General features: G+C 40.5%; 2 protein-coding genes across 2 annotated transcripts; both read right to left on the bottom strand.

The window, feature by feature from the left end:
• Positions 1–210: 210 nt before the first annotated feature.
• LOC124060689 (potassium voltage-gated channel subfamily V member 2-like) lies at positions 211–3828 on the bottom strand. Its single transcript, XM_046391934.1, has 2 exons — positions 2044–3828; positions 211–1321 (listed from the first exon to the last, which is right to left on the bottom strand). Exons 1-2 carry the CDS (start codon positions 3289–3291, stop codon positions 1031–1033), a joined length of 1539 nt encoding a protein of 512 aa, XP_046247890.1. The 5' UTR covers positions 3292–3828; the 3' UTR covers positions 211–1030.
• Positions 3829–4644: 816 nt separating this feature from the next.
• Positions 4645–21715, bottom strand: LOC124060688 (low-density lipoprotein receptor-like). The gene is made up of 13 exons (XM_046391933.1): positions 21559–21715; positions 20236–20376; positions 18068–18433; positions 16841–16960; positions 16340–16465; positions 14338–14509; positions 12505–12720; positions 11713–11831; positions 11340–11479; positions 10212–10353; positions 9819–10010; positions 8963–9120; positions 4645–6884 (listed from the first exon to the last, which is right to left on the bottom strand). The coding sequence occupies exons 1-13, from the start codon at positions 21689–21691 to the stop codon at positions 6849–6851; spliced, it is 2061 nt and encodes a 686-aa protein (XP_046247889.1). The 5' UTR covers positions 21692–21715; the 3' UTR covers positions 4645–6848.
• Positions 21716–21980: the final 265 nt, after the last annotated feature.

Genomic DNA, 21980 nt, shown 5'->3' with positions numbered 1-21980 from the left:
ATGCCACTCAGCAATGTAGCTGAGTGGCATTGTGGGTAACGCAGGCATCCACCTGTTTTGAAAAGAAAGAAAATTGTGTGAAGTATATTTCTAAAACTGTCCACTGTGAGTTCAACAATGATAGATGCACAGTGCTAAAAGTGCTAAAAGTGCTAAATCAGTGCAGCACTCTTTTAAGACTCTTGTTTTCTTTAGTACATAAAGCTAAAGTAACAAAAATAATCATGTTTCAGTTATTCACTTTTGTGACACAGAGCTAGATGAGAAGATATCACTTTCATAGCTGTTTGATAAAGACTGAAGCTGGTTAGCTTTTTATCTGTTTATCTGTTTACATCCAATGAGCAGACAAGAGCTAAGCACATTACCACAATTACAGGAAATGCTTTTCAAACTTATGAAAGGTTACAGAGCAAACCTCAAGCAGGATCAGTGGATGACGTCCATTGGGTTCAGGTTTAATTTGATTTTTAACGTGGAAACATTACAAAATATTCAAACAAAGGAATATTGACAGGACAGGTGCAGGCAAGCTAACTACAAATGAATTATAAAACATAAAACGTGCTTTAAAAAAATCCATATGTAATGACAACAACAAAAGGTGGTACTCTTCATCACCAGACTTCTTCATTTAACCAAAACAGCATTTCAATGCCAAGCTGTTCTTAAATACTGACTTTAATTTTGGGGAATTTTTTTTACCGTTGGTGCCACCAGAGATCTAATTCAAGTCATCAGTCTGTTTTAATCAGAAAGTTCAGGCACTCGTCGTTTACAGTTGACAGGTTCAAGTTCAAGTTGAATTAAGAGTCTCTGTGCATGTGAGTCATGTGCAACTTGAGTGGGACCCTATTCCAGACACAGTAACATAACAAGTTATTTGAAAAGAGTTGTCAACTATCTGTCTGATGAGGCAGGTGTAGGTGTACTGGTAGTCACTGGAAAGGAGTGGGTGACATTGCACCTGTGCAAAGAAACCATTCACTTCACACTGAAGACTGCCCATTAACACATTTTTAAGATCCACTCAATGTGGGCATTCGCCGTGATTCTCTGTACTATTGTCTTCCTCCGAGGGATGAAAACATATGTCCAGTTTGCGCCTGAGGCGCCTCTTGAGCTGAAAGCGCCGTTTCACTAAGGTGGTGTTGCATTCCTGGGCTTTTAGCTTGGCATAGTAATCAGAGAATTTGTTAAACAGAAAAGAGATTGGCATGCCATTAAGAATGATTCCAAACGAGATGCAGGCAAAGGCCACGATGCGGCCCAGGATGGTTACAGGAACCACATCCCCATAACCCACAGTGGAAATGCTGACCTATGAAAGAAAAGTGAACAGTCGCATATTATTCAGCGTTCATCTACATTTTCTTCACTGTATTATGATTCTTCATGATGATAGGCTAAAAGTAAGTTAGTTAATGTAGAGCCCTGTCAGCCAGCAACAGATGCTCCACCGACTGACATTTCTTACCTTATGAGTCAACGCCTCATGGTTGAAATGCATATAAACCAGTATCACTGGAAATATTTAATTATCATTTAGCTGGCAAGGCAAGTCATTTCTTCTTCCAGTTTTCATGGTCACACCCAAAAATGAGTCTGTATTCTGTAAAACCAGTGTCATCACTCTCTGATAGACAGAGAGCAGACATGTCTGATTGAGGTGTCTGACACACTGATATCACTTACACACAGAAGTTTGTTTTATTCAGTAAAATGTTTGAAAAACATGATTTTATGTTGAAAACCACTGCTGGAACATTGCAAATTTGGTGAAACAGGGCCCAGATTCCTTATTTGCTTCCCACTCAGGAATTGATGGCCAAACTGTCCTTTACAATGAGCTGTGCTGAGAAATACACAATGTTTTTATCATTTCTGTAAGGCACAAGTCTACAGTGTAAGGTTAATCTGCTTTACTATGTAATTCATCAAACATATAATTTCATGAGATTTTGTGCCTGATCAATTACAGAAACAGCTGGATTTGATCTTTACTGGGCGATGACAATGACTTATTCAGTTACTGATACTCACAGCAGCCCACCACCAAGCAAGTGGGATACTGCTGACTGGAGATTCCTTGGTTTCCCTCTCGGCTGAATGAAGAAGAGCAGAGAAAGTGAAGATCCCCATGGCAATGAAAAGGAAAATGCAACTGGCCTGCTGATAACACTGCCGCAGAGTGAAGCCAAACGCTCTCATGCCGGTGGAGTGTCGAGCCAGCTTCAAGATCCGAAAGATTCGCAGCAGCTTGATGACTTTAAGGACATGGCTAAGCTTACTGACCTGAGCCATGGCCCTTAGCTCTTCCTGTGCATTCACATCCTCGGCATCAGAAAACGCTTCAGAGACAATTTGGACAAAATAAGGCATGACTGCCACCATGTCGACAAAGTTGAGTCCACTCTGCAGAAACATTTTGATGTTCGGAGTGGTGACAAGGCGAATTAAATATTCAAAGGTGAAGAACACAATGGTGATGACCTCAACCCATTCCATGTGGGTTTTGTCATTGATTCTGTACTTTTGAAGTTCCTCCACAGTGTTAAGAGTCATTGCAACAATGGAGAAAAGAACAAAAAGGTTGGAGAGCACACTGAAAGCCTTCGCCAGAGTTGAAGAGTATGGATTCTCCACAATGTTCCAAAGAGTTTTCCGCATATTGCCAAAGATCATGCCCTCGAAACACTCATCATCCTGCTTCACCTCGATCTCAGCCATCAGCTCCCTCTCCACTTTCAGGTCCTCCTTCACCTCATCGACCTTCTCCTGGAAGACCATCCAACAGCAGAGCTGGGTGTCCTTCAGGCTCAGGCCCCAGTATGTAATCTCCTCTTCGAAGTTGATGGGACACATTTCCCGTACTATCCACAGTACTCCACTTTTGTAGAAATGAAAGACATGGTGGAAAAAGGCAGGGTCACGGTCAAAGAAGAATTCGTTCTTGTGTACAGAGTAGTCATCACACAGTGTGAAGACTTTTGCTTGATCCCTGCAGAGAGCCAGTGAGCCTATCCGAGTTTGAGGATATTTAATGACATACTTTTTGGGGATACGAAAAACTTTACCCCCAACATTAACATTGATGCTCTGTTGCAATTCCTGTCCGTCTGCTGATTTGATTCCAGGACTGTCCAGATTCTCCAGAGATTTCCATCCTTTGACTGTTTTCTCCTGAGAAAATGGAAATGTTTTGTTGTCCACCACACCTTTTGGCAGACAGTTGATGGTTGAGCGACGGTTTTGCAAACATCTCTGCATTTCAACATTGTTTAAAGCCATAGCAAATGTAGTTCAAGGCAGGAAGCCAGCGAAACAGAAGAAAAAAAGAAAAAAAGCATAACAGGAAAAACCCCAGGAAATGATCTATCAACACATGGTGTCTTCCTGAACTATCAAAAAGGGTCAGTCTGGTCCTGCAGGCACTGATATCCCAAAGAATAGCAGCTCTTCCTGTTTTTGTGGCTCAGTTGTGGCTGAGTTCATAGTTAGCAGAGGCAGAGAGAAGAAGACTTTTCCCTCCCTGAATGTTATGGTGAAGACAATATACAGGCATTTGATTCATCAGACTAGGAGATCAAGGGCAAGCACAGCAGGGATGTCATCCATTTAATCTCATTGGTGTCTCTCCAAGTTTCCTTAAGCAGTTGTATATATAGATAGGGAGGACGGATTAGGAAACAAAGTTGATTTAAGGATTTTGAAGTGACAAGACAAAGGGCAAAGTGAAGCCTTATGCTAAGTTTTCTTTGTGCTCATTTTTTGAGTGTCTCTTTTCATTTTCTCAAACCATTCTCATAACCCTGAACCTGTTCTAAGAAATCTTTCTAAATAAATACTTTTAGTCTTAAAGGGGGTATGGACATGCAAAATGAAAACACTTGATATTTGCTGTGTGGTTTCCCATCGTCTGTGGTAATTTGTTTTTAAATTCATTAAGTGGAATTAATTTTGAAATATCTAGCATCATATCTGTACATCAATATACAGCAGTTGTTAGCAGTTCAGTTCAAATATGAAAACACCTTTTATTCCCCTAACCTTGTTCAGTTTTCGGCCAGTATAGTTTTACAGTCTGTGGAAACTGGTGGAGACACAGGCCTGTTAGCTTTAAACACATTTTGTCTATTTAAGAATTATTTCTGCTCATTTAACTGATTTATAAAATTGTTTTTATTTTAGAGATAAAATACATATTTTCCCCATTAATAAGGTAGTACTAACAGAGTTACAGCAATTTTTTTGTTGTTGTTACCCAGAAACTCACAAAGGTCAACATGCTCACAATAACATTGCTAATATGCTGTATATTAGCAGCTACAACGTCATACTAGAATCAGTTGATTAGAATCATGCTAGAAGGCTTCCTGTCCAGAAGTCCCAGGCAGCCAAAGTCGGTGCTTGTTTTAAATTTCCTTTGCACTGATTTTTAGCAGTTTATAATTTGTTTAAAATTAGTTTTGAATGCTGACGCGCATGACCTACCACATCTGCTTTGTCATACACATATTCAGATCACGTATTATTACATTTACAAGTGGTCAATCAGACTTGTGGTGCACTGAAATTCTAAAGTCTCAGGGGTACAGAAGAGAGGACTTGATGTGTAACAATGAAATATGGGCACAAATATGGAGGAAAAAAAACATAAAATACTTTATTTCATTCATGTACAGCATCAGCAGTTTATGCGTGGAGCACACACTGTGTAACAGTGACTGTAACGTTGCCCAAAAATAAATAAAACCTTTGCATGAAAATAAATACCAACCACACAACTCAGCAGTTTAAGCACATTTGTCGAATTATCTCAATTAGCGCTGACAGATTTTGAAACAAGGCAGCTCCATCAACCAAACATTCATTCCAACACTAAACCATGTCTGTGCTAAAGAGCAAAACCAATCTTCCAGAGACATTTCCCAAAACAAAACACATTTGTTCCCAGTGTAGCACCAGTGCTCAATGGGCATCCAAAAAAAACACAAACTTGCCACTAAAAAAATTATACTTTTTGATTGTCTGACAGTAACTAAATTACAGTATTACAGCCACTTTCTCCGTGTTTTTGTGAGCATTAGTACCCACACAGACCTTTGTTTAAAGAGGCAACTTGCAAAATATGTCCACATTATAAAGGTAGCTCCAAAAATATCAGGTGCAGCACATCACCAAACTAGCTAACTGCTGCTCACTATACTATTTGCTTTATTGGCAGTAGTCACAGCTACCATTAGCCAAGTTAGCGGTGGAACTAGTGGGCCTACTGCCTCTCTTTTACAAACTGCACCTTTAAAAGGACGAGTTTGACATTCTGGGAAATACTTTCTGACAGTTTGACAAGAAAATCAATACTACACCCATGTCTGTATGGTGAATATAGCTACAGCCTGCAAATGGTTAGTGTAGTTAATCATAAAGACTGGAAACAGGGAGAAAGACCTAGTTTAGCTCTGTCCGAAACCTGCCTACCACATCTTAGGCTCACTAATAACTTAACATGCTCTATCTTGTTTGATATTCTGTATAGAACTCTAAGTGCAAATTATGGTTTTAAAGGGGGTCAAGTATAATTTGAGGTCCTTCCGGGCCATTTCCTCATTTCAAGCTTTTGTGCTAAGTTAAGCTAACTAGCTACTAGTTAAGGCATCATGTTTTGCATGAACATAAAAAATGGTTTCAATCTTATGCAATTCTGAGCCAACACAGCAAATAAGTCAATTTCCAAAAATGAGTAACTTATTCCTATAACATCAAATACTGTACTACCAAAATTAAGAGAATTATTTGAAAAATTATTATTGTTTAGAATTATGGTTGACCAGTTAAAGATAAATGCGAATCTCACTTTTGAAACTATATTAGAAGTTATGGGTAGTTGTGTGCGTATACAGTCCTATATTAATCTAATCTTATCTGATGTCTGATTCAAGTTCAACACTTTTTTTTCTTTTTTTCAGACCAGTTAAGTTTGGGGAATAACAATAATTTGTTTTATTACAGAGAGTTTGATGATAAGATCGAAACTGCTCTCATACCTATACAGATAATACTCATATGACACATGAGTTACCTCATCAATCAGCAGCGGCTCAAGGCTGGCTGCAAGAGTGTGAAAATCCCAAAAGCCAAAAACAGACCAGCGGAAGAGCACATTTTTCTTGTGTAGCCAAATAAATCATTCCTAGTGGATGACAACAAAAAAACCCACCCATAATACAACAAAAGCATTGGTTGGGGAATTGAAATAAGTATTCATACAGTTGATACAGAAAGTGCGAGTAAGCACCAAAAATAAAAATCTACGTCATACTATGGAAAAGTGAAAATAGTCGACAGTCCGAACCCCAAATGTACAATGTAAGTTGAACATAATAGAAGGAAAACAGTTGATTGACTAAGCGATCAATCACCTTACGTTTCAACTCTAAATACATCTCATTTCCACTGATTTTCTTGCAAACAGGTAGCCTGCTGAGCACGATGCTTGACAACAGGTAGCTCATCTGTTCTTCACTGCTGCGCTCAGCTTTTATAGTGAATACAAACAAACACCATCATGAACCACCAAAAAGAATTTTGTAGCCCGCAGCCCTCCATTGACTTCCTTGACATTGACCTCCACTTCAAAACTGAAGTTAACCGTTTGAAAGCCACTGAATTCAGATATTTACCACCAAGTCATTTCTGGAGTGACTTAAATCTCCAGACGGAGCTGGGACGTGATACGCAGATCAGCTGGGTTTGTTGTGAAGTAGTCCTGTCAGCCATGAGGTCAGTGCGGGGGCTGAGGCGGCGCCGGGAGACACCCTGGTCAGCTGGCCATCTGTGTCACATCTTCACTCTCCATCCAAGTCCAGCTTAAACAGAGTTTCCTGGCAGCAGAGACAACACACGGCTTAGCTGACATACTGCACACCCTAAGCCTCTGACCTGACGAGGGCTGGTCAAGGTGTGTTTATCTGGTCCACTGACAGTGTGTTTTTGAGGAAAAACTGGGAGATATGTCAATCACATAGTTATATGTAAAACAATATGTGTGAAATGTAAAAATGCAGCCTAATGCCTAATAGTGAACTATAAAAAAAATAAATGCTGTGTAGATAATATTAATTCTTAATTTCATTTCTGACAGACAAAACAGCCAGCCACCAATTCCTTCAACTGGAGAATTATTTGATTATTGATTACTCTATTATTTGCGGGATCAGTGAAATGATCATTTGGTTTATCATGGAAGACTGAGATAAGTAGAATATATTCATATTTGAGAAGCTAGAACTTTTTGGGAATAATTTTTAGTTAAAAAAAAATGACAAACAATTAACTGGTTATAAAAAATATCTACCAATTTATTAACTGTTGATCAACCAAACTATTACTGACTTCTCTCTTCAGTTCTAGTATTCTTTTAAGTATCAATTTATTTCATATTATCCCAGTACTCATTTGTGTACAACTACATGTTACCTGTACTGACATCTTCATTAATCTATATTCGGCCCGTCATATTAGCCTGGCTGATATACAAATGATGTTCTAATTAACATCATATCTTCCACTTTGAACTAATGAGATTAAGTAGCCGTGAAAACATTTCAAAGTTAACATGGCTGTTGCAGGTTTGCATCAGACAGACTTGACAGGACAAGATTCAGAAAAAATACGATACAGGAGTTTGCTTAGTTTCGCATGATGGCTGAAAACGACACAGCCCTGTCTAAGGGCAACAAAATTCATCCACCAGTACTAAAGATCACCAAGTAACAAGTCATTTCTTTTATTTACTCCATAAAAAAGGGTCATAAGTCTTTTTTTCTTGGCTGGAAGCTGTGAGTCCCTCAAGTCTGGTCGTCACTGTGAGGTTGTAAGCAGCAGCTTCAAGCTGTCTACAGCTTGAGAGTGCTATTAATCTTCTGATCCAACAATGCAGGAAATTTTACTCCTTTAATCCTGTATACACACACCGGTTTTCTTTTCATGCATCTTTCAAACTGACAAGACAAGAGTGTGAAAATCCTAGAAAAGTTAGAAAATCCAGTCATTCGAGGCAGGAAAGCGTTTATCAGCTGATGGAAGAAGACTGTTTTCAAGAGTAACATTCAGTGTGTTCCTTGTCAACAAATCTCATCTCTCTGTACCACTAGAGAAATGAGCTTCATCACAACAATCAATTTGGTGGTTATTTTTAAGTACTAAAATGCGGTGGAATTAAAAATAAATTATCCAAGTTATAATTCTGTGCCTGACCTATTTCTGAAGTCTGTTGTCAGTTTGTTTACTTTTCCAAAAATGTGGTTGAGGTCTAATTGACTCATGTCCTCTTCCTGATTCAACAATGGTGAATGCGTCAACAGTCCTCTACAGGTCAGTTCCTCTCTAATAACAAACAACTCTGTAACTAAACCCTCCATCCATGCATTTTCTTTCAACTGGAAAAGCATCACATTAGTGAAGCTTCAGGCACATCTGCTTCTTCAGAGTTGTGTGAGTGTGGTCACATCAGATCTGGCTGACAGTGCAGCCAAACAATCCAACCACTTTCATCCCATTTTGATGTAAATACGGCTGACACTTGGAAAAGTGCGACATCCGAGTCAATCCCAGTTCAAACGGGTGACAAGAGCACAAACAAAAACGTAAATCCAAAAATCACCAAAACCGTTCCAACATTGACAGAAAATGGATTCATGTAGGGACCTGTCACTTACAGTAAGAAGCTGGTGGCAAAAAAAGTTTTCTAAAGACATTATAGTGTGCACTTTTAAGTCTCCTTCTCTCAGCACTGAATGCACCCGTCGTGTTTGCCACATCGTGAACACAGCCTCCAAAATAACCATGAAGGGCAAAATCAGCACCTATTAAAACTGTAGACGTGTGCAGCTGAATGAAGGTGAATGAGATGCCTGTGTTATTTTGTATGTGTGTGTGTGTGTGTGTGCACTTCTCTTGCCTTGACAGAACAAGTGTGTGGACCAGGTGGTCCCAGGATGATGAGCGGGTCCTGGGACTCTTTGAGGGAGAGTCTCTGCTCAGTTAGAGACCTGGACGGCCTGAACTCTTCTCTCCACCACCACAGAGCCATCCCCACTAGCAGCACACTGAAAAACACTGGGAAGCACGCGCACACACATACACGCACACACACACACACACACAATCACTATTTGGAGCCTCTGCAGACGTGACTTTTCCCCTCACCTCCTCTGAGTAGACAAACAGATGACTGTTATGACGAAATAAAGCTGCAACACGAAGAGGAAAAACACACTAGTAGTAGCAGTAGTAATAATAATAATAATATGTAGCTCAAAACTAAAGAAACACTGTATACACTACAAAAAAAAAAGTGCTCGTCTTGTCACGTTAATTCATCGTTACTGTTGACACTAGTGTGATTGCACAATGACATATGCTGCCTGCTGCATGTGTATGACTCAGAGGGAAATGACCATGTCAACCTCAGTGTGCAATGAGATTATAATTATATTGAACTTCAGGTGGGAAGCAGCTGAGAAACTCAATCTGAGGGACAAAATTACATCAATATTTATCTTTTACTGTCAGTATTTGATTAGGAGTCATTTTGACAGCAAAATTGAGCCAGCAACAAACTCAAACAGCAAACTGTGACGCTCCCTTTACACTTTCTGTTTGACTATTTAATTTTCTAACCAGACTTTGATGTTGATCTGCCCTGTGTGCGTGTCGTAGTGCCAATCCTAAAGAAAGATGAGCACAGGAGGGTTTTCAGTCACGCCATGAGGATTTGTTTTAACTAAATATTATTTTCAAAACAGGTTTCTCACCGATAAGAGAGAGGATTCCAGCAAATGAAGGGTCGGATAAAGTTGATGCAGGTACTGTGCGAGAAATGGCTGGCGTTTCTTGAGGTTTCTTCTGAACCGGTTCTGGAGGAGTGCAGCTGAACTCTGGACTCTCAGACAGCAGGTCAACAACACATTTGTGCTGGCAGACTGTATGACCGCATACAGATGGCCCTAAGAGTCAGATGAACGATCAGTTGAAATGACTGCAAGTTTGTTTTTCTTTTTTCCTGTTACTCAAAGTTCATAGGCCAGCAGCGCCAGCGTCCACCTGAACCCCAGAACCCCTGACCCCTTACCGAAACAAAACTTCTCACACCTTCACAAAGTTTTACACACACAGTAAATATGTTTCATCTATGTGACTGGCCATACCTTTCGGTTGAAGAACAGGGTGCATGATGACCACGTCACCCGGTGAGGTGGCGTTTGATACCAGTACTTGAAGGTTTCTGCCGTTGTGCTTGTCGGCTCGGCAGAGGGAACGCGTCACTTCTTCGCTCCAGTAGACAAAACCCTGAAGGAGAACGGAGAGACTTAGCAGAACTGGTATTTCACAGCAATAATAAAAGTTATCAGTTGATGGTTGTGTTAAAAGGTGTTGCGTGGTGACCTGTTTTTATATTCTAGACTTGAGCAATTTCACATATAGGTTGAAACACAGTCATTAACTGAAACAGAAACAGCTGTGTAGGAGGCTTAAAACTGGTTGAGGAGCAGCCAAACTCTGCTACCCAAGTGAGGTTGTAGAAGACAGTTCCATGTCACACACCATGGCAAGACTGAGCACAGCAACAAGACACAAGGGTAATTCTACTACATCATTAAGGTCTCTCCCAGACTAAGATTTCAAAACAGGCTGGGCTTTCAAGATGTGCTGCTCAAGCTCTTTTGAAGAAGCACAAAGAAACGGTCAACGTTGAGGATCGTAGACATAGTAGTCAGCCATGAAAACTTAGTGTAGCAGATGAAAAACCACATCAAGCTTATTTCCCTTTGAAATCAGAAGATATCCTGTGGTGCCATTAGCTCAGAACTGTCAGAAACCTGTTTAACAGCATCCTCAAGGCTGAGAAATACAGGCAGATATTTATCTTATACTTATTGATTTTAGATTTGTCTTCTGTTCATCCACTGCATTTTGTTAATTGATGAAAATAAACTATTAACACTTGCATTTTTGACAGCATTCTTAGTTTACAGCAATTTTTCCACACCTGCCTAAAACTTTTGCACTGTACTGTACTTCAGTTCCTCCCCTCGCTCAACATAAGTAGGGGATTATACGGTACAAGTACTTCTACAAGAGTTAGACAACTACAGCACATGAAATAGCGATATCCAATTTCTTTTCAAGTGTGTGAACTCACGAGTTAAGTGGTCAATAGTGCAAAGCATTCTATTGTGGTTGCTGAGGCTTTCGCTTTGTTGCTTTAATAATAATAATGGTTGAGCACTGTGGATTCTGTGGAACAGTGCTCAATCAAAATGTGGTTGTTTTACCTCAAACACAGCTAGGCCAAAAGGCCGGTCCAGATAACCGTTAGATTCGACCACTGTTTTACGGTGACGGCCATGTAGGTTTACTCTGGAGATGCTTTTTGTTCCCTGGTCAACCCAGTACAGCAGCTGACGAGGCATATCTAGGAAAAAATAAAATCACATGAAAACATGAGCCACACCAAACAGCAGCACTGAGGGACTTGTAGACACATTAAACTGAACTGTGGTGGTGATCTGCCCTTGTTCTCTTTTCAGTGTGAAGGCTGTGGGTCCCCATCCTAACACCTTCAAACCTCAACTTCTGCTTCTGCAGAAATTGACTATTTTACCCACCACTTTCAATTTCAAACCTCACGAGTATCTCAGAACGTACCCAGCGAGAGAGCGACGGGGTTGCGTATTGAATAAGTGACCAGAGCCATTCTGTCTCGACCATCCAAGCCAGACCTCTCAATCTTTGGAGAGCTGCCACACTGAGCCCAGAAGAGTAGCCTGAGGAGACAGAAGCAGCTGATGAATAATTTAAGTTTTGGGATAACATTCCTGTACTATTATTGTTATTAGTAGTAGTTGTAGTGGTAGTCATATTGAAAACATCAATTCTGGTAAAATTTGAATCAAAAGCATGCAGCTCTTTCACCCTAAATGCTGACTGATGGGATGCTTGAGGGACTTAAACGCAGCTTTCTTCACTGTAGCTGCCATCTGTTAATGTATTTATTACTATGTACTATGCTACACCTACCTGGGTAAATACATGAACATGTGTTTAACCACCTCCTCCTGTACTGTAAGTGGTGATGAGTTAGCTCATAAAAACCTGCATAAAAGCTTTTGAAATACGCATTATCTGAAGATCATGACGCAAGTCAACACAGGTAAAGCTTTTAATAGCGAGGACAGTGAATCTACTTTATTGATGTTCTCTTTCATAATATTTCACTCGATGTCTCACTATGTCCGGTGAGACATCACACTCATATTACTCAGAGAACGGGGGTTATGCAAATAACCTAAAGTTCTCTTTCATAATATTTCGCTCGTTGTCTCACCAGACATATTGAGACATCTCACTCATATTACTCAAAGAACCAGGGTTATGCAAATAACTTTAAGTTTTTATCAAATATTTTAAACGAATAAAAAAATGCCTGGGAACTCCTACCCTTGGAGAGGATCCACAGCCAGTGCAGAGGGTTTGTCCAGTCCTGTGATGAGATGTCGCTGAGCTGAACCGTCCAGCAGGCCAACGTTGACAGAACCACTCTCCATGCTGGTCCAGTAGAGCAGCTGGTGGACCCAGTCCAATGCCAGGCCTGACACTGAACCTCTAACTTTCAGCAGCAACACCAAATCGTGTGGCTTTCCATCCATGGATACCCTGACAATAATATCCAGAGGTAAAAGCAACATAAACAGTAGATAAGCTCTTCTGTTCTATCTATTCAAATCCTTACAATGACAATGTAGGAGCCAGAGATTAAGAGATTAAGAAAACTTGAAAATGACACCAAATAACATTGGCCTTCCAAGTCTGTTAGTAATCATCTAGTACAATCAATGTCAAAATTTTCATTTGTCCAACACTCTGGTTTATGAAGCAGCCTTTAGTTCCTCTATTACTATCAAAACTCACAAATGTTTCTTTATTTCATTGTGTGCCTCAGTGTTGAATGCCACAGCCACTTGTTCACATTTTGTTTATTGTTCTTTTCCCAGTTTAAGGCTCCATTGTGTGTGTTTCATCACATCAGTTCAAACCAGACGTTTCATAAAGTCGAATAACACAAACAAAAAGCAACTCTTTTTCAAAACCTCAACGTCCATGACCTGCAGCAATGTGGAAAGACATGGGTAAGACAACTTCCTAAATTTCTCATTCTGGTCAGTCAGTTGCAAGACGAGAACAGTTGTTCACACATATAACACCACACAGTGAACCTGTGCTATTATTATCAACATCCACCCTTTGAATTCTTTTCAATGAACAATTATGTGAGATGGGAACAATAAAGTACAAAGACCCGGGTGTTCATGTTTCTTTGTGATAGCTCAAACAGATTAGAAGATCAGATGGATACCTTTTACTAAAGCTTTTAGATTAGCACGTAGACAGAATAATAGAGGGAGGAGTGAAATATTTGATTATCGACTCTTTCATTTCTAAGGAAGTTTCAAAAAAATGTGTTTGTGTATGAAATCAGCAGCTATCAGTTATGAGGTCTGGGAAGTGGCCAAGACACTGAGAATGTGGATACACCTACAGTAGTTGATATTGGCTTCCATGACAGAGTGGCTGGGCTAAAACCTAAAGGGAAATTCAACCAATTTTAAGTCTGTTAAAAGGTATAGCTGTATAAAGGGCTGTTGTGGCTTGAATAAAAAAATCTGGGATTGTGTGGGGAAAGTTCTTTCAGTCAGTTAAAGAAGGGAACCTGTGACCAATTGAAGCTGTGGTTCATGTTCACGTGTCATCATTAGGACAGGAGTCCCGTCCTGTGCTTTGCTGCCATCTTGTTGTCTGTCTGTCTTTTGTTTTTTATTTGTTTAGTACACACTATGGCAGCCTAATCTATTGGTGGATGTTTAGTGTACACGTTTGTGCACATTTATCATGTTGTGTATACAACCTTTTAAACATCTGGACAGGAAGAATAGATGAAGATTAGCCTAGCTTATTTCTATTCGTCCATCATTAAATACTGTCCCTGTCAAAAAAAAAAGTCCCCCAGCTCAGTCACGTTCAGATATCATAAGATCCAGAAGACCTCACAGGGATTACATATTTTGGTTTGCCCCAGCAGGAGATGGACTGTGGCTGGGAAAAGGGAGGTCTGGGTTATCTTGCTCACCCAGCTGCCAAAGAGACCCAGACCGTGACAAGTGGTGGAAAACACCTTCTTATCCTTCTGTTTGCATCTGGGTCACAGCTTCTGTTTTTAGCAGGAGTTGCTTTGACTGTAGAGCAGCGTAAGTAGCTACAGCTTCACTCTGTTACCTGTATATGGAGCCTCGTCCTTGCGAGGCCCAGTACAGCGTTCGGTTCGAGGCCAAGGTCACCACTGGGCCCGGTCCTGGTAAATGTCCAGTTGTTTCCCCATACTGAGTGCCAGTGATGCCTGTCCATCGCACTCCTTCAGAAGAAGTGAAAACCAGTTGAGCATCATCTCCTGGAAGGGAACACAAACCAATGAAATTCAAAGTCTTGTTTGTTTAGAAAACTTTTTTTTCTCCGGGTCAGTTCTCATTCGTATGAAACATTATCCATTGGTGTTACGACACGCCATCTTCAATATCTGGAATCATTTTCAAGATGGAAAATGGAAGCAGTCCAGCCTGTCAGCCACCCGCATGAGTGTTTAGTACACGTCAGTAGACTTGAATAAAGAGCCTTACATTTATCTTTCAGGTTGATGGTTTGGCATCTGTACTAAATTTCAGGTATCCTATCAGCAGAGCCGGGAAGCAAACCCACACAACACCCAAATCGACAATAATTACTCGCCAGTGCAAAAGGAAAAAACGTCACACGACAGCAGATCACAATAAAAATAATACACTCCTGAGGATTATCTCAAGATATACTTGATAGATTTGTCTCAACTGAACTGACGGATGTCAGCTAATGTGTTTGTACAGCCATACTCACCTTTATGCTTTAAATGAGTCATGAGTGTACTAAGGTGGAACCAGTATGAGCTTCACACAGTTCCTGACTTTGTACACAGGCCTGCCACATGCCACTGATACCATACAAATATTGTGTGCAAACAAGGATTTTTGTAAGTTCTTACGTAAATACTATGATCGCATGATTGCACAAACCCATCAACACATGCTCTATTCATCGTGCTGTGAGGGACCTTAGCAGCCCTGGTGGTGAAAATGGTTTTGACAATGTAAAAATTGTATGTTGTGCTTAAGCCAGATGGACCATCTACACAGACTGGTTTAACTCAATTAAGAAGGCTTCTGGGTTATAATCCCAAAATATGGTAAAATCCTCCAAAGCGTTGATGAAGTGCTGGTGACAATTTGACATTCAACTGCTGACATAAAAATACTAATTAGCTGCTGCAGCTTTAAAGAAATTAGAGACTGTAAAAGTGTCAATTTCAAGCAATGCAAGATCTCCAAAATCTCTGCTGCTCACACTTTTGGTCTTATCTCGTCATTTTGTCAGATGAAACTACTAATCTCTGACAATGTCCACCTGTTAGATCTGACCAGAAGCAAATATAAACACACAGTAACTCATTGTGCGTGTGTCTGCTGCCTCTGCCCTTCTTTGTTGGTTTATTAGATTAATGAAGGTACTTAAAGTATTAGATTAAGTTGTCGTTAAAACATATAAACAGATGCATGCAGAGGACAAATGATGGTAGCGGAAAACAATTTAACAGAGAAAATTATTATGATAGACAGTAGCTGTGCATTCCACAATTAGTTTGCAACGTTTCCATCCATCTATAGAGGCGGCGCGATGTCTCACCACAGCTAGCATGACCAGAAATTATTACACTTTATCACTACTAGTAAGGCACTACATCCCAAATCATATAACGAGTCGTAAAATGTTGAACTCGTCATCCAGTGTCAGCACCTGTCTGATTCAGCTGGGACATTTGTTGATTATTCACATCACAGGAAAGCTTACTTTAGTAAACCAGTTGGGGGAAGACGAGACAAACAGCAGTCAGTCGTGGGGAAAAAAACAAACCTCAAGTCAGTTTGTCGGTAATTAGCTGGACAGACCTGTTACACAACAGAATTTGCATGGAGTTTTTCCAAGCAGTTTCTTGGGGTAAACCCTCAACTTTTATCTCAGGCTGGTGTTTGAAATTAACAGTCAGCCTACAGATTATTTATTTTATTGGTTGGCCAACGAAATCCACACATAAGGCAAAATTTCATCTGTATTTAGCCTAAGAAATTAAATAAATACAATTAAACAACTACAGTTAAATAAGTGCATTACAGGAGCACCGGACTTTTCTCACCTTTGGCCTTGCACTCTCTGGTTGCTGCATTCATCCTGTAGTCCTCACGGCAGTCACAGGTGAGGCTGCCGTTGGTGTTGACACACAGCTGATCGCACACGTCGCCCTCCAGGCACATGTCAACCTCTAAGGGAAAGAACAGATACTTTAAAAGGACTTTCAAGAACAAAGCGTGTTAATGTGTTAGAAATAGCTTGAAAGTCTACATCTCATTAGCTATTAGCGAAAACGGTGCAAGTTTTATCATATACTCTTTTTCTGTTCTTGTGAGCTTGTGAACAAGTGAATTTCCCCACTGTGGGATCAATAAAGTTCATCTTATCTTATCTTATCTTATATTCTCCCCAAAAATAAACAAGCCCTTTAAAAAGTAGCTCTTCGTCAGATATGTCAACGTCATTCAATATAATGTGTCATGACAAATCTTTACAGCCGGTGACGTCAAACGGCATTTACCAGCTGTTAGCAAGCATCATGACGCTGTACCAGGCTGCCACTCACCCTCACACTGGCTGTCCCTGACCAGCCTCATGTTGTCGGGACAGCTGCAGAGGAAACCCTTCGGCAGGTCCACACACAGATGAGAGCAGCCTCCGTTATTCACCTCACATTCGTTCTGATCTGAAAATAAATAAATAAATAGCATTACATTCATCATTGCTGCTCTTTGTTAGCGTGATGAATGTGAAGACGCTATTGTTTGCGTTGATTCAAAGAATGTGTGGGGGGAAAAATATGTCATTTTTACCCAATGAGGGTAAACATGGGGGGGGCAATCCTTCCAACAGTTGTTGAGAATTTAAGCTTCTGACACAACCCATAATACCTCTCAAATTAAAGCAAAAATATCTTTAAGCTTATATCCTTGATTGATCTGCTGATTATTAATTCAATTCTCTAAATCTCTCGTTTTGTCCATTCAATGAAACTGAGTGTTTCAACTGTTGTGTTATGTTATGTTTTGACTGTCTCAATCAATGACTAATTCATCAAAAGTTTACTAAGATGAATTAGTCCACTGATTCATCCCACTGACAGGACAAAGAATTAGTGCAGTCCTATACTGCCCTCTGCTGGCGCACAGCAACACCAGCAACGAAGTTCTACACAGCATGTGGGAACTCGACTACAGTCTGTAGTTTCTTTGTGTTTTTAACAGCTAATTCCAAAACAACAGACATTGTTTCTTTCTTTTCTCTTCTGGATGGGCCTTCACCAGATTTACTTCACACAGTGTTTGCAAGGTGTGTGTGTGTGTGTGTGTGTGTGTGCGTGTTTGTGAAGGTAAAAAAGTAAGCAGGCCTTTATCATTCTTCATCACCATTTTATGTCACTTTCATGTACACAAGTGACTACAAAAATTCATAGATTACTTTATAGTATGCTGTGGCTGTTCAGACGAGCTCTCAAAACTTTTGCCTTCAGGTATGATCGGATGACCTGCCGCCTGTTAGGTCAGACACTGATGTGAAAGACTGATGAGTCCTGAAAGTGTTGGATATGATAAGATAAAATAGGCCTTTATCAGTCCCGCACCGGGGAAATACACATGGGGTGGATATCAACTCTGCTGTCACACAGTTGAAAGCATACTAATTGCCCCAAACCGGCCTCAAAAACAAAAGCAGCCTCACACAGGGGAAAGAAAAACAAAACAGTCCACAAAAGCATGTGGACAGGCTGTCTAGATGCACTCCACTGATTTCCTTTAGCTTTTGTCTCACTCACCACAGTTGTCCTCGTCGCTGTCATCAGAGCAGTCTGGCGAGTGGTCACACCTAAAGGTATGGTGGACGCACTGCCCATTTCTGCACTGAAACTCGGATGACGCGCATGGCGAAGAGGTCTGCGGACGTGGCAGAGTCGAGCCACGCGGCTCCAGAGACTTGTCCCGCCCGCCTTTGCAGTCCAGGCGTCCATCGCACAGCTTGTTTGCAGGCACGAAGGTGTCGGACAGCCCGCAGGTGGTGCAGTTCTGGCAAGAGGCCTCGTCACTCCCATCGCCACAGTTGTCCACGCCATCGCAAAGCAAGCGCAAAGATACGCACCGTCTGCTGCGGCAGGCGAATTCATCTTTCTCACACCACGGCCGACCTGTGAAGAGTCACAGGTACAAGTTACAGCATCAATAAAGTGTGTACAGCCCTTTTGAGTCTCCAAAGGCTTCACAGCAAATATAACCTGAAGGGCTTTGTTCACATCACAGAGTTAATGACATGTTTTTTAATCAGACCACCAACGCTAACAAACTGCCCACCTCTTAGGATCGGCCCATTTATCAGCTTGATTTCTGCCTGCTTCTGTGTTTCAGTTTGTAATAAATCTTTGAATGCACAGATATCAGTGCGAACGCAGTTGAGAAAAGGATTTTAAAAAAAGAAGGGCAAAGAAAGCTGGGTTTAAAATAAGAGTGAGCGACTTCAGTAAACATGCAATCACGCTTTATGCAGTTTTACCATATCAACAGTAGCATATCTTGTGCTGTCGTTTATTTTAAAAAAAAAACAACAACTGAGAAACTGCTATGGATAAACTTCTCAAACAAAGATATCATGACTAATGACTAATTCAGCTGATCGTCACCTGACAAATTGGCAAATACTTTATCAAACTGGAACAAAATTTAGATAAGAATCAGATACGATCATGAAGCGGGCTGCTCTGGAACACTGACAACAATGCTACTTCTGCTTACACAACCACAGTTTAATAAAGATACGACACTACTTAATATGCTTACACAGTCATGGTACATGTCATCAAGTCATCCTCGCGGAGCTTCATTCATATCTGCTTTTCCACCATCATCTCAAATCCATTAGAGATATATCTATAATAAAAGGCGTGATAGCAGATGTAAAACTTGACTATCCTGCCTATCCTGACTGAAACTGCATTGGCATGCGTTCAATGGGACAGAGTTTCAAAGGCAGGAAGTTCAAACCCTCACATCTCTTATCTGTAAGCAGTACTGCCAAAAGTCTTGCCTTCGGGCAGTACTCACATAATTATTTTGGCTCTGCAGTCACATTAAATCATCTTAAAACACTTTTTTTCCTCACAGATTTGTTATGAACTTGTTATGCATCATGTGGTTGAACCCAAATCCCACTGAAATTCAATTTCAAAGTCCAATGACTTCAGCAGGATTATCAGACACAAATCTCTGTTGGTATTTTCCCACACGGTGCAAGAAAATTAGATGCAGCACAGAAATTAGATTAAAGAAAGCCATCTGATAAATTGTGGGGAGTTAAAATAAAGATTAGTATTTACTGTACATTCCTGTACAAGATTTATTAACATTATCTTCAAATCAAGGCTTTGTAAGGATGTACTGACAAAAGTTTTAAAGAGTAAACAGTTAAAAAAGAACAAAACAATGCAACTCCATTACACAATACGCACTGTTGAAAAGGACTATAAGTGTAGGTAAAAGGGCACACGCTGCTGAACACAGTTAGACAGCTTGTCCTAACCAGTTTGACTTTGACAGTGTTTGTGTTGGTGATGCTCCCACACTCACCTGCTGTCTAAACGCAGTGTGAACTTGGTATTGTGTGCACCTTAAGTCTTCTGCATCATATTTCTGCTTTAAGAGGACTCCTCTTAAAGCTTCCTGCCTCACCTTTACGTGAAGCCTGGATGGTGTCAGTCATTTAAAGACTTATTTTACCTTTTTTCTGAATGCCTTTCTATGGCTTACGTAAAGCACTTTGGATTGGCTAGCAGTTCAAATGTGTTCAAACTTGGATTTGAGTTTCAAGTAATGCCAGTTTTGTTTTTACTGCTTGGTTCATGCTGCTGAAAGAAAAGCATTTGTGAAACCCAAACTGGTGTCCATGCGTGTGTGTACATAGTTTGGGATGGGATCCTGCCGTCAACATTACGCTCACCACAGTGTTGTTCATCTGATCCATCCTTACAGTCTGTGTGTCCATCGCACACAGACTGCCTCGAGATGCACAAGCCATCGCTACACGTGAACCCCAGCTTCTCATGGCAGGTGGGCAGAGAGCGACCTGTAGCACCTGAAGCTGCAGCAGTGAGATAACAAAGGACAAAGGACAACAGTAATTACATAACAGGCAAGAGGATAAGCCTGAAATATCCTGACAACTTGCAAATTATCATCCAAAAGTTGCTATTCACTGCAGAACTTTCACATTTGTTATTATTTTCTGAACTGTGCACGATAATATATCACTTGGTGACATAAAGGCCACACGGCAAGAGTCAAAGTATTCTGTAAATGGACAAAACAATCCTTTTCTCTGCAGCTTTGTGCTCTTCACTGATGTTCCAGCACATTTTATAGAAAGAACCTCATGTTTGAATAAAGAAATGCAGCGAAGGTGCCCTCTTGGACACCTCTGTGGTAAATAAAACTTGATGAGGTGGCCTTGGATGCCTTTTTCCAGTGATGCAGTGCCCCCTAGAGGCCAGTAGAGAAAACGTGATGCAGTCCTATGTGCTGCAAATTGTGTTTGCTACCATGTGTCTCTGAGTGGTAAATAACTGACAGCTTTGTGTGTGTTTTTATTACAAAACTGTAGTGGTTATATAATATGTGGATTGCATAATAAAACAAAACTGGTCTGTAACCAATAAGCGCAGTAAATATACCACAACTCTCAGGGCACTGGTGGCCTTTTTATTTTCTCACAGCAACCTCAGATTACCTGCACCCGCCACTGACCACAAACGCATGAAAGTGAATTTCATTCCTACCAAGAGTTTCTGACAGTAAGCATACTGTACAAAACCGGATAAACTGCCAGTTCGAAATGAGATTTTAATCAGTTCTCTTCCTCGTAGATAACATTTATAATTCATTTTTAACAAGTTAGTACCAATTCACTACAAAGCGTCCGATGACATCCTTAGTGTTTTCATCTTTCTAGCTTTTGGGCTGAAAATTTTCGTACATATATTTTATTACAAAAATGAAAATTAGCTTGCAGTGGGTTGGACTGCAACATCTTGGCTTTCTGTGAAGTCATATATTATAAAACAGCTTCAAAACATTACAAATAAGGATCGAGTTCACTGTCGTTTGTACGATCAATAGACTTCATTCAAACTGACAGCCGGCCAGCTCGACTGCAAACTCCGTCCGGCTCGCCATCAAAAAACAAACAAAAAAACAAATAAAACCTTTAATGCGAGCGTCTCTTTTCATTTCACAAACAAACGCACAAGTGATTCGAGCATCTTACCCCAGCTGTGCAAGAAAGTTAGAGAGGCCATCAGAAGAAATAAACCTCCAAGGTGTCCCATGCTCGACGTCCTCCAGAGTTGCATGGCACGCGGCGCTGAAATATGACGTAAGAGCTCGTTCTGACAAGACATGTTCGTTCAACCCATTGGTTCGCGGCCAGGCTGCGGGTTTGGACGTGAAATGTTCTCACTGTAACAGATTGGCTTTTCGGTGCCATCACAGGCGCATAAAATATAATTTAATATCAACTAATACGCCGTTCGTTAGTCAGTTTTTATTCAGTTACCTGCTGATGTGACGTACATTTCACAATAGTAATTTACTCTTTAAAATGACGCAGCGAGTGTCCTAAATATACGGCACACGACTTTAAAACGTTTCCTAAACGTCAGTTTTTGTTTGTATTGTATGTAATAACGC

Source organism: Scatophagus argus, chromosome 6 (genome assembly GCF_020382885.2).
Source record: "Scatophagus argus isolate fScaArg1 chromosome 6, fScaArg1.pri, whole genome shotgun sequence".
Classification (NCBI taxonomy): Eukaryota; Metazoa; Chordata; class Actinopteri; family Scatophagidae; genus Scatophagus; species Scatophagus argus.
The sequence above is the reverse complement of the archived record's forward strand: the minus strand, read 5'-3'. Positions and strand labels throughout refer to the sequence as shown.